This window comes from Delphinus delphis, chromosome 18 (assembly GCF_949987515.2).
Source record: "Delphinus delphis chromosome 18, mDelDel1.2, whole genome shotgun sequence".
NCBI classification, from domain to species: Eukaryota; Metazoa; Chordata; class Mammalia; order Artiodactyla; family Delphinidae; genus Delphinus; species Delphinus delphis.
This window is the reverse complement of record NC_082700.1, coordinates 1,298,182-1,311,342: the sequence shown is the minus strand read 5'-3', so window position 1 is coordinate 1,311,342 and position 13,161 is coordinate 1,298,182. Positions and strand designations below refer to the sequence as shown.

The 13,161-nt window shown below is 53.1% G+C and overlaps 1 protein-coding gene across 1 annotated transcript in view; it reads left to right on the top strand.

Moving 5' to 3' along the window:
* The window catches only part of LATS2 (large tumor suppressor kinase 2), a 41,995-nt gene extending 29,629 nt beyond the window's left edge, over positions 1 to 12,366 (top strand). The window contains exons 3-8 of the mRNA XM_059995607.1: positions 34 to 166; positions 1,157 to 2,436; positions 3,355 to 3,937; positions 5,065 to 5,247; positions 6,883 to 6,989; positions 10,203 to 12,366. Of these exons, the coding sequence (XP_059851590.1) occupies positions 34 to 166; positions 1,157 to 2,436; positions 3,355 to 3,937; positions 5,065 to 5,247; positions 6,883 to 6,989; positions 10,203 to 10,700 (2,784 nt within the window). The 3' untranslated portion in view covers positions 10,701 to 12,366. The remainder of the gene's footprint in view (positions 1 to 33; positions 167 to 1,156; positions 2,437 to 3,354; positions 3,938 to 5,064; positions 5,248 to 6,882; positions 6,990 to 10,202) is intronic.
* The last annotated feature ends 795 nt before the right edge of the window (positions 12,367 to 13,161 follow it).

The window sequence follows — 13,161 nt, the reverse complement described above, 5'->3', positions numbered from 1 at the left end:
CCACTGATGTCTCTGTGTCCACCCCACCCCCAGGAGATGGCGGGCAGGGCCCTCAAGCAGACCGGCAGCCGCAGCATCGAGGCCGCCCTGGAGTTCATCAGTAAGATGGGTTACCTGGAGCCGGGCAAGGAGCAGATTGTGCGGGTCGTCAAGCAGACCTCCCCAGGTGAGCACGCTGGGGGCTGCGGGCAGGGGCCATCCTGACGGTCGCCCGAGGGCGGGGACGGCGGGTGGCAGATATGACACTGAGCTGGGTGCCTCCTACTTGCTGGGTTTGTGGATTTGTTTTGCTTATGAAAGAGCGGAAAATTCACTGGATATTAAAATGAGGCAACCCCCGCAGGTTCTTTCTGCTTTCTCTTGGGCTTGTGGGGGAGGCTTATTTCATTGATTCTGAAACACACCGTTTCCCACTCTGTGGCCTCTGAGAGCAGGCTGCCCAGTGGCAGGTTCCTCCAGAGCTGGACACCTTGGGCAGGGTTTGGGAAGGCCCCCTGGTGCCCCTGGGGAGGGCCAGAGGCCCCAGCACCAGGTGTCTGGCCTTGCTGCCTGTCACTGAATGTTTCTGTTTGCTGGTAGAGCAGATGGGGCCCATTTGGGGACCTGAGGTCCTTGGGTGTAGTAAGGGATTCAGGATATTGAACAGGAGTGTTCCCTGTTTTGTGGGAGACCTTGGATAAGCCCAGTTCATCTGCTGAGGGGGAAATTGCACGGGCTTTGTAGCCGTATCTTCTTTGTGAAGAGGACACAGGTTTCTGTCTTCTTCTTGACTGAGGAGTTCCCTTAAACAGTGCCTCACTGGCCACCGTGTCCAGACTCTGAGGGTCCCGGGGTCTGTGTTGCAGCCCAGCCCCTCAGGAGGCAGCGCCCACTCTCTGATGACCCCGCACCTGCCTTGCTCGTGGTCTTTCTGATGCATCATCTTAGCCTGAGAACACAGTGTCATTTGCCGTGGCTTCTGCTGGAAGCACAGCTGCAGAGGGTCAGGGCTCGGCCAGGTCCTCCGCGGGGTCGTCCTCGGACAGGCAGGGCACGGCCTTTGGACTGGGAGCCCGGCGCCGCCCACGCGGCCGTCACTGGCGTCAGGGGCCTTCCCAGGCCTTCGGCCGCGGAGTAGCCGTGCCGCGGCGTCAGCCTCCCGTTCCCTCCTCTGCAGGAAAAGGCCTGGCGCCAGCCTCTGTGCCGCGGAGGCCGAGCTTCGAAGGAGCAGGTGACCCTTTCCCGCCCTACGGCCAGGTGAGCGGGCCGGCCTTCGAGGGCCCCGCTGCCCTGGACGAGGCGCCCCGCCAGTACCCGGACTTCCTCTTCGCCGCCGTTGGGCCCCACTGCCGTCCGCACCCACCCAAGGGCTATGCCGCCGCCGGGGAGGCCGCCGGGATGAGCCTCCCCGGCCCCGGGGGCCCGGCGCCCCCGCTGCAGGGCCCGCACTACAGGGCCCCCCTACTGGTGCCCGGGGAGCCCCTGGCCTACGGCGTCCAGCGCAGCCCCTCCTTCCAGAGCAAGACTCCGCCGGAGATCGGTGGGTACGCGGGCCTGGCCGCCAAGGGCCCGGCCGTGCAGGTGCAGGTGCAGCCCGGCCTCGCGTTCCCGCCCCCGGGCGGCGCCGCTGCGTACGCGCCCCACCCGCACCCCAAGCAGCCCCACCCGGTGCACGCGGGGGGCCCCCGGGGCGCCGTGTTCGCTGGCGACAGCCCCCCGCCGGGCCTGGCCACCCCCTCCCGGACCGGCCTCGGCGCCGAGCGGTTCGAGCCGAGCGCGCCCCCCGCGCCGCAGTGGCCGAGCGCCGGCCTGGCCCGGCGGGACTCGCTGCAGAAGCCGGGCCCCAGCAGGACCGGCTCCTTCAACGGCCACCAGGCGGCGGCCGCGCCCTCCCCCAACGCCATCACGGCCGTGACGGCCGCGCACATCCTGCACGCGGTGAAGAGCGTGCGGGTGATGAGGCCCGAGCCCCAGACGGCCGTGGGGCCTTCGCACCCCGCCTGGGTGCCGCCGCCGGGCCCCGCGCTCGAGGGCCTGGAGCCCCAGGACGAGCATCCCCCCGCCCCGGGGGGCGCCGAGGCGCGGGGCCGGCCCCCGCCCTACCCCCGGCACCTGCTGCGGCCGCAGGGCCGCGCCGAGCAGTACGACGTGGACGGCCTGTGCGCGGGGCTGCAGCAGGGCCTCCGGGGCAGCCGGGCCGCCGAGCCCCCCGACGGGAGCCCCAGGAGCCCCAGGGGCGCCAAAGGGGAGAAGGCGGGCAAGGACCGCAAGCAGATCCAGACGTCCCCGGTGCCCGTGCGCAGGGGCTGCCGCGACGAGGAGAAGCGGGAGTCGCGCATCAAGAGCTACTCGCCCTCCGCCTTCAAGTTCTTTATGGAGCAGCATGTGGAGAACGTGCTGAAGACCTACCAGCAGAAGGTGGCTCGCAGGCTGCAGCTGGAGCAGGAGATGGCCAAGGTGGGTCGTGGGGTCGCCGCGGGTCCCTTCTTGCTTCTGCTTCACGCACCTCCCCTCCAGGCCGGTGGTCTCCTGGGGAGGGGGGCTGGTACCGGGGGTCCCACCTGGAGAAGTCTTGCACGTTGCGTTCCCCTTCTCCCTCGCTCTCGGGAGGGGATGGGCTCTGCCTGACGTGCCGGCGCGTAAATGAACACATTGGTTTTTATGGTGTGTCCTTACTAGTGCACAAATCCACCAAGTTTTTCTAACTGCTAAGGAAACATTTTGAAAGAGTAGAAAGGTTTGAGGTTTTATACATTGAAATTGTGGGATTTATAAAGACAAATATATCTAGTAGTGATTCATCTATTTCTTAAGTCTATAGTTAGAAAATAAGGTTTGAAATATACCCTAGTTGGCACTAAACTGTCAGAAAAGGTAATTATTAATGAAATTATTTAGATTAAAATGCTATGGTCAATTTAAATCACACAGAGCCAGTAACTGCAAATTCTAAAAATAAGATTTGTGCCCTTCCCGCTGTCCCATTTTCGTTGACTTTGTTTGTTTTCCCATTTTCCCCTGAACTATTATTAAATTATTACATTGCTCTTAGAGCTCCAGGAATTTTGTGGTTCCCTTTCCCCCAGATTTTGATTAATATAAGTTTCCTGTAGTTTTTAGAGCCTAAGGTCACCTGGAGAAAAAAGTCCCTGTTATTATGTCTTCCCTTTCGATTCCAGATCTGCGACTCTGTGTGGATGTAAAGAACAAAGAGTTATTTTCTCGCTTGTAGTGTCTGGCCCCATTCTTCTGCACCCTGGTTTCCACAGATCAGTTGGGGTCCCCTGCGTTCTGGGGCCTCTTCCCCACCCCCGTCCCCCACCCCTTCCCCCTGGGCTCCCCCAGGGTGACCCTCCCCTGTTTCCTCCTGCACAGGCCGGGCTCTGTGAAGCTGAACAGGAGCAGATGAGGAAGATCCTCTACCAGAAGGAGTCCAATTACAACAGGCTCAAGAGGGCCAAGATGGACAAGTCCATGTTCGTGAAGGTGAAGACCCTGGGCGTCGGCGCCTTCGGGGAAGTGTGCCTGGCCTGCAAGGTGGACACGCACGCCCTGTACGCCATGAAGACGCTGAGGAAGAAGGACGTCCTGAATCGCAACCAGGTGGCCCACGTGAAGGCCGAGAGGGACATCCTGGCGGAAGCAGACAACGAGTGGGTGGTCAAGCTCTACTACTCCTTCCAGGACAAGGACAGCCTGTACTTCGTCATGGACTACATCCCGGGCGGCGACATGATGAGCCTGCTCATCCGCATGGAGGTGTTCCCCGAGCACCTGGCCCGCTTCTACATCGCGGAGCTGACACTGGCCATCGAGAGCGTGCACAAGATGGGCTTCATCCACCGCGACATCAAGCCAGACAACATTCTCATAGATCTCGACGGCCATATCAAGCTGACAGACTTTGGCCTCTGCACTGGGTTCAGGTGGACGCACAACTCCAAATACTACCAGAAAGGTACCGCCTCAGGCCTTTCCTTCCCCTCCTGGGGCGCAGCTGTCACCGGGTGATTTTATAATTTGGCGTGACATCCTTTTCTCCCTGAAGAAGTCGAATGACGTGTGAGGTGGTTTTTTTTGTAAGTTAGTGGCTTCAAATTTTACTAATACGTTTTTAGGACAGTAGGCCATAGCGTCTCATGGGGCCTTGCTGAGGGGCCATCACTCTGCCCTATTAAAACAAGCCTTAAAACACAAGCCTCCCAGCCTCCCAAGGAGCCCTCTCTCACAGCCACCCTGAGTCTACCTGCAGGCACAGACCTGGCTGTGGATCCAGCTTAACTCCACCTCCTGTGGTCCTGCTACCTGGAAAAGTCAGAAACAGCTGGTCATTATCTTATCTATGGCTTGAATTTTTATATTAGTGATTTTAATACTCTATAGCTCAGGCTTCTTGTTTTTTTTTTTGCGGTACGCGGGCCTCTCACTGCTGTGGCCTCTCCCGCTGCGGAGCACAGGCTCCGGACGCGCAGGCTCAGCGGCCATGGCTCACGGGCCCAGCTGCTCCGCGGCATGTGGGATCTTCCCGGACCGGGGCACAAACCCGTGTCCCCTGCATCGGCAGGCGGACTCTCAACCACTGCGCCACCAGGGAAGCCCTCAGGCTTCTGTTTTTTAACTCAAAACTAGTCCTAAATCATTTTGTTCATTCCCATTTTTTGGCACTGAAGTCATTTGTGTTCGTATTTTCTAAATCCTCTCACTCTTTTCCATGCCCGTCTTAAAACATGTCTATCAAACAGGTGGTGTTAGCCTTTGAGACGGGCCTGAGAGGCTCTGGGGCCACCATCCTACAGTCCCTGAGCCTTTCTCACTGGCCCTGCACTGTCACCCAGCACAGGGCACAGCCCCTGCGGCCGCCTCCTCCATGCTTCCCGTGTTGGCACAGGAGTGCACCTCACAGCTTGGGTGTGAGGCCCAGGACCTCAGCCACCTGCGAGATGGCGGGAGTAACCTTTCTCTCACTGTGTCAGGAGCTGGGTTGGATTACTTTTCCTTTTGAAGCTATGGATTTGTTGCATTGTTGAAGAGTGAAAATTAACTTTTTCATTCTCTTCTCTCCTCGGCTCGCTTCCTGGGTGAAAGGGAGTCACACCAGGCAGGACAGCATGGAGCCCAGCGACCTCTGGGACGACGTGTCTAATTGCCGCTGTGGAGACCAGCTCAAGACCCTGGAGCAGAGGGCGCGGAGGCAGCATCAGCGGTGTCTGGCTCATTCCCTGGTTGGGACCCCAAATTACATCGCCCCAGAAGTGCTCCTCCGAAAAGGTGCGTGCTTCTGCCCTGCACCCAAGCCAGTGACCTCTGAGGGTCCCGAGCCCCAGCTTTCAGAGACTCGAAGTGTCCCCACTGTGTCTGTGCTCACGGGAGCCCGAGAGCTGGATTCTTCCCTTAGCAAACACAGCCTCCAGTGTGTGTCCCTCTGTTTGGGAGCTGCCTTTGCTTCTGGCCCGTCTCCACTTGCCCCTCCTCAGGCTGGAAGTGACAGGCCGGGTGCAAGGTTGGCTTGCTCCCTGGAGCCCAGAGGAGTCGCTCCAGAACTGGTTTTGACAGAGTCCTGTGATAGACAGGACTTGGGGGGAGGGATGCGGGGGGGTCCTACCTGGGTCAACCACCTTCACTGGTCAACGGGTGTGAGGATACAAACACTGTGTCCTCCAGTTCTCCGCCGCAGGTCCAGAAGCACCTTCAAGGTAAGATCTGGGGACAGCAGTGCTCCGTCCCATCCAGTGGGCGCCTGGCCGAGCACGAGAGGCATCTCTGACAGTCAGCTGCAGGGCCCGCAGCGCCCGCGTTTGTTCATCTGATTCCATTTGATGAACCCAGAGAGCAGTGGCCTGTCTGTTCTCACGTGTTGTTTCCAGTCATTGGAGCCAGGACCCTCTGTCCTCACCCGTGTTCTCCGTGAGCTGTGTGACCCAGTGCGGGTTACTAGCCTCTCACCGCCTCACGTGTAACAGCAGTTCCTCGAGAGGTTAGAGTATTAACCTCCCTGCCCAGTAAAGCTCTCCCTCCCCCTCCTTTCAAAGAGGGAGGGGTGGGTGCTGGCCTGCGGGGGAGGACACCCGTCTCCCCCAATCCCCCGTTCGCAGCAGCCCAGCAGAGCCTCCGGGGCCAGACGGGCAGGGGCTGCAGGTCACACTTAGCAAGAATTCGGTGACAGCAGGACCGGAGCGGGGCTCGGACTGGGATGTGGGACAAAATCAAAGATCAGCCTGCTCCGCAGCCTCCACGAGGCCGCCCTGCCCGAGCACCGGGCCGCCGGAGCCCTGCGGGGGGGCCTGGCTCCCTCGGTGCCCCCAAGGGGCGCGACAGGTGGCAGCCGTTCCCTTTGCCAGTTTCCTCCCCCCGGTTCTCCCAAAACCTCCCCAGGAAGCCTCCCCGGGAAGCCTCATCACTGGTCTCACCTGACCTCAGGTCACAGAATTTCTGCTTTTTAGTTTCTATGATTTTAACTTGCGTCTGTTCGTGTTCTTTAAGAACCTAAAATTCTGGTTAGTATTGTTACTAACAATAACAGTAATCTTTTAAAATTAAAAACCTTTTATTACAAGAGCATCCTGTGTTTATCACAGACTAATGGTGGAAAATAAGAAAATGCTCGTGACCACGCTTCTCCCACGTGGAGACCGTGGACGCCCTGGCAGCGTTTTTCTCGCAGACTGTTCTGAGCCCCGCATGCCGGAGGCGGTGACGTCACGCGTGCGCCGCCGGGTGCGGAGACGGTGACATCACGTGTGCGCCGACACGTGCGGGAGGCCGTGACATCACACGCGCGCCGTCAGGTGGGGTGGTGACGTCACCTGTGCGCCACCTGGAGCTTCCCCCCGACGTGAGCCGGTTCTCTCAGGGTGTGTGAGGAGGGTGTGTGCGGGGTGGGAGCTGAGTGACGCTGTCTTTCAGGATACACCCAGCTCTGCGACTGGTGGAGTGTTGGCGTGATTCTCTTCGAGATGCTGGTGGGGCAGCCGCCCTTCCTGGCGCCGACTCCCACGGAGACCCAGCTGAAGGTAATGGGGCACGTGGCTTTCTGATGAACCCAGGAGGCTTAGGCCAACATTTGACCTTTTATTCTGAATAGTGTAGGGACGTCATTTGTATGTCATGGGATGTTTTCAAGTATGCTTGTTATTACCTATTAATTTTTTATCTGGGTAAGTAGAGGCACAGGGTCAGAGCTGGGCTGTCATGCGCGCGTGAACCTGAACCATGGTCGCCTGCCGATGTGGTGCTTGCAGGTGAGAACTAGGGGTGGGCGGAGCACCGAGGCCGCAGGTCTGGGCCCGGCGGCAGGTGCGCCGTGCAGCAACCAACACGTCTTTGAGACTGTGCCCGAGGAAATCGGTTTGATACTTGGATGTTCTGTCGTTACCGTTGGCCAGTTATAAGCTAGTTGTGCACAGTTCTGATATTCATTTCAAGTAATTAAAAAGTTACTCCGTCAAGTAACAACTAAGCACTGAAGAATTAGTTTTAGAATGGTAGCCATTTACTGTCTGAAATGAATGATTTGATTACTTAAAGACTGAATAGAGAACCTGATGAAACCTTTGGAACTTCTCAGAACAGTGCCCCTTACACATGTTCACTGACAGTTCTAGGATGCAGTCACATACCCCGGAGTCCCCAGGAGACCCGAAATTAATAACCTCTTAATTAGAAAAACCCTAAATGAAGGCTTGGTTTCTTTACAGTAACAGTGAAATTGGAATTTGGCATTATCTATATCCTAATTGAATTGCTGAATTAGTTACCAATTTGTCTGCATGATAATAACCCAATTTTTAAAATTGTGGTGAAGTTTACCATTTTAACTACTTTTAATTGTACAATTCAGTGGCGTTAAGTACATTCATAATGTTATGCAACAGTCACGGCTACCTATTTCGAGACATTTTCACCATCCCAAGCAGGAGCTTAACTACTAAATGATAACTCCATTCCTCCCTCCCCTCTGTCCCTGTAACAGCTCTTGTATCAATACTTTCTGTCTCTATGAAGTTGCCTATTCTAGGGACCTCATAGAAGTGGAATCATACAGTATTTATCCTTCTGTGTCTGGCTTATTTCATTCAGCATAATGTCTTCAAGGTTCATCCATGTTGGAGCCTGTGTCAGAATTTCCTTCCTTTTTAAGGCTGAATGATATTACGTTGTATGTAATATTGAATAATACTCCATTGTGTGTAAATAACATTCCATTTTTTTAATCCATCATCTGGCAACGGACATTTGGGTTGTTTCCACCTTTCGGCTCTTGTGAGTAGTGCTGCTGTGAACATAAGTATGTGTACAAGTATCTGTTTGGTCCCTGCTTTCAGTTCCTTTGGGGATATACCCAGGAGTGGAATTGCTGGGTCATACGGTCATTCTATGTTGAAACTTGCTGAGGAACCTCCATACTGTTTCCATAGTGGCGGCACCATTTTACATTCCCACCAACAGTGCACAAAGGCTCCTGTTTCTCTACATCCTTGCCAACACTTAATTTCCTTTTGTTTTTTTTAAAAATAGTAGTTATTCTAGGGGGTGTGAGGTGGTATCTCATTGTGATTTTGATTTGCACTTCCCTAAGGTTTAGTGATGTTGAGCCTCTTTTCATATGTTTCGTGGTTGTTTGTAGATCTTCTTTGGAGAAATGTCTATTCAAGTCCTTTGCCCTTTTTTAATTCGGTTCTTTGGGTTTTTGTTGTTGAGTTGTAGTTCTTTATATAGTCTGGATATTAATTCCTTGTCAGCTATATGCTTTGCAAATACATTCTCCCATTCCATGGTTTGTCTTTTCACTCTGTCAGTAGTGTCCTTTGATGCACAAAAGTTTTAAATTTTGATTAAGTCTGTTTTATATATATTTTTTGTTTTATTGCCCGTGCTTTTGGTATCATATCCAAGAAATCATTGCCAAATCCAACGTCATGAACGTTTTCCTTTATGTGTTCTTCTATGAGTTGTATAACTTTGGCTCTACTAAAACAACAACTCAGTTTCAAACCAGCCCTCGCACCGCCTGCCCCGTGCCACTCCTGGTTATATTGGCCTTGCTTTATCCTGACTCCAGGTGTAAACAAGAAGTCCCTTAGGCTTCCTCCTCACAGCAGACAGGTCTCTGTGAGCGTCCTGATGGCTTATGTGTGTGTGTGTGGGGGGGGGGGTGGCTTCCTCACCCTGTGCCTCAGGCTGTGGGCTCCTCCTGAAACCACACCGACCGTTTGTAGCTGCTCAGAGCCTCCTGTGTCTGTTCTGTTCTCCCATCGTGAAATTATCAAGATCTTTTTAAATTAAAAAAAGTTATTTTTATTGAAGTATAGTTGATTTATAATATTGTGTTAGTTTCAGGTATAGCAGCAAAGTGATTCAGGTATATATTATTTTCAGATTCTTTTCCATTACAGGTTCTTACCAGATATTGAATATAATTCCCGGTGCTATCCAGTCGGTCCTTGTTATCTATTTTATATATATTGAATAGTAGTGTGTATCTGTTAATCCCAAACTCCTAATTTGTCCCCTCCTTCCCTCCCTCTCCCCTTTGGTAACCATAACTTTGTTTTCTATGTGTGTGAGTCTGTTTCTGTTTTGTAAATAAGTTCATTTGTATCATATTTTAGATTCCACACATAAGTGATATCATGTGGTATTTGTCTTTCTCTGTCTGACTTCACTTAGTATGATAATCTCTAGGTTCATCTGTGTTGCTGCAAATGACGTTATTTCATTCTTTTTTCATGGCTGAGTAGGATTCCATTGTATATATGTAACACATCTTTATCTATTCATCAGTTGATGGACATTTTGCTTCCATGTCTTGGCTATTGTAAATAGTGCTGCTATGAGCATAGGGGTGCATGTATCTTTTTGAATTATCGTTTTGTCCGGATATATGCCCAAGAGTGGGATTGCTGGATCATATAGTAGCTCTATTTTTAGTTTTTTGAGGAACCTTCATACCGTTCTCCATAGTGGCTGCACCAGCTTACATTCCCACCAACAGTGTAGGAGGGTTCCCTTTTCTCCACACCCTCTTCAGCATTTATCATTTGTAGGCTGATGATGGCCATTCTGACCGTTGTGAGGTGGTGTACTGCATTGTGGTTTTGATTTGCATTTCCCTGATGATTCGCAGTGTTAAGAAATGATCACGTTCTTTAACACCCTGTCCCGGGACGGCCCTCGTCGGCCTCGAGGTTGAGGAGGAAGGAACACCGGGTGTATTGTCCCCGCAGGTGATTAACTGGGAGAGCACGCTGCACATCCCCGCGCAGGTGGAGCTGAGCCCCGAGGCCCGGGACCTCATCGCCAAGCTCTGCTGTGCGGCTGAGCACCGGCTGGGCCGCAACGGGGCCGACGACCTGAAGGCCCACCCGTTCCTGGGTGCCATCGACTTCTCCAGCGACATCCGGAGGCAGCCTGCCCCCTACGTGCCCACGATCAGCCACCCCATGGACACGTCCAACTTCGACCCAGTGGACGAGGAGGGCCCCTGGCAGGACGGCAGCGAGGACAGCTCCAAGGCCTGGGATGCGCTGGGCCCCCCGGGCAGCCGGCACCCCGAGCACGCCTTCTATGAGTTCACCTTCCGGAGGTTCTTCGACGACAACGGCTACCCGTTCCGGTGCCCCAAGCCTGCGGTGGCCGAGACCGGGACTGAGGCCGAGCAGCCAGCTGCGGGGGGCCCGGCCCCGGGGGCACAGGCTGGGAGCTGCCAGCCCGTGTACGTGTAGACCCTGGGGGACCGGGAGGTCAGCCCCTCAGGTCAGTCGGCCGATTGCCCCTCGAAAGTCTGGTCTGCACCCAAAACCAAAGCAGAAAAGCTTCTGAAAGAGGACTCGCCTCTGACGTCTCCTCCACATTCTGGTTGATGGCGGGGCGGGTGTCAGCATGGCCTGGAATTGGCTTTTGAGGACCTTCACTGCATTAAAACAATATTTTTTAAAATTAGTACAGTTTAGAAAGAGCACTTATTTTGTTTATAGCCATTTTTCTTACTAAATTATAGGGATTAATTTTGACAAATCATGCTGCTGTTATTTTCTACGTTTGTATTTTATCCACAGCACTTATTCACATTTAGGGAAAGACGTAAAGATTGAAGAACATGTGATAAGAAATCTCTGTGCAATAATGTAAAAAAAAAAAAAAAGATAACACTGTTCTGATGTTACTGATACCATTTTATTCACACAGTGGTTTTTGTTTTATATTTTTCCCACATTTCAAAATTGTGATATATGTTAAAAGCTGCTTTTGTTTTGTTCTGTTTGCTTTTTGCATATTATAGTATAATAGGAAGTGTGAGCAGGTGATCACGCAGGTGTGACTTCAGATGCCAAGTGTGGAGAGATCGCTGCATGAACAGGGTTTTTCTGTTAAAGCGTGACCGTGTCTTGCCATTCACAGCGGGTTCTGTGAATACGTTTTGAGTGAGTAATTCTGGACAGTGTGCTGATGCCGTGTCGTCCTGTGGTGACTTCCTCGCTGTGACTGCACCCCTCCTCTCTCGTTGAGGAAATGCACATGTGCCTGAGAGCTGATGTGACTGTATGTGTCTTGGGTGTGATTGGATTCTTTGGGGGGCAAAGACGTTTGTCCTACACAACACTTGTATACATCAAAAGGGATTCTCTTAGCTCTGCCAAAAAAATGTACGTTAGTCGTGGACCTCTGTCTGCTTCGCGAGTCAGGATGCTGTCCTGGTGGTACAGCCGCCATGGGTAGCCGGAGCCCCGCCCGGCAGACGCCCTGTGGAAGGGCAGTGATCTTAGGGTTCTCTCACCGTGTTTCTAGTGTGCTTTGAAGGATCCATCTTAACTTGGTTTTAGAAGCACATTTTTCTAATCTTTGTGAAACAGCAAAGTGATGTTGAAAAAGAAAAGATATTTAAGCCATACATATTTTCTTAGGAGTGTAAATGTATATATAACTACGTAGATAAACACAAAATATTCCTATTTCAAATTAGTATGATTCCTATTTAAAGTGATTTATATTTGAATAAAAAGTTAAATTCTTTTTTTGCTTTTTAAAAACCTGATGCATCATATTTTTCATTATATTATTCCACGTATTTTTCCTTGAGGTTTTTAGCATAATGTATCCATTAGTTAGTGTATCTCTAGGCAGCACACGTACGCGTCTATCGATGGCTAAACTGAAGAAGATGATTCCTGTGTACTGGTTTACATGTGTGTGAGTGGCAGGTTCTGGCTCTGCTGTGCTGTGTCGTGACTGTCAGTGTTCTCTAGTTGTGCAGTAACGCCGCGTTGTTTGCGCTCTGACAGACGTCATGTGGTAGGTTCTTTCTCAGGAACTCAATTTAACTATTATTTATTGATATATCATTGCCTTTGAAACGCTTCTCCTGGCACAGTTTATTATTAAAGTTTTGAATCCAAATCCACTGGTGTCAAGCTTCATTGGAATCTGTAAGTTCTTGCTTATATCATGTGTTGCCACTCCCCCAGGCTTTCCTGTGATTCGCGCGCAGCCAGGGCTGCCATCGGGAGGGGGAGGGGGGAGGAGACGCCCCCCCCCCCCCCCCCAGAGGAGATCGGGTTTCAGGTCAGCACACGGTCCAAGCAGGGGTGCGGTTGTGTGACCAGCTTCTCTTCGCGAAGGTGGTGACAAGTGTATGGCATTAGATTGTCGAGCGGGTAAAGTGGGGTGTCAGGGAAATCGTGAGTGGGAGCTGATTCTCCTGCTCGGGACAGTTACACTGACAGGACAAGGCTAACACCTCACCTTTGCTTTAAGATGGTTGATGGCATTAAGAAATACAGAAAATATCGTTTGTTTTACTCTGAGTTGGTCTTTTGAAAGGTGCAGTCACGTGGTCCCCACTGGGCAGTCACGACTCCACCAGGCCGCCTCCGACCCTGTCCCAGCGGGTAGGGGCCCCCCTTACTGCCGGCCCCCGCTTTCCTCTTAGGCTGCCACGTTGGGGAGGCATCGTCAGCCGACGGGCGTGGAGGTCCCAGCGTCCTGCCCTAGCAGGAGTCCCGGCACGTCACCCCAGCAGGACGCTGGGGGCTCTGCTGGCAAGGCCGGGGGCAGGGATTTCTGGTCTGACTGGCTGTACTGGAGCAGTTACCGCCCGTCTGTCTGCCGTCTCCTCTGCGTCGGGGGTCGGGCTGTCGCTGGGACCCGGCTTGCTGGTACTTGCAGGTTGCTGGGCTCAGCTCCAAG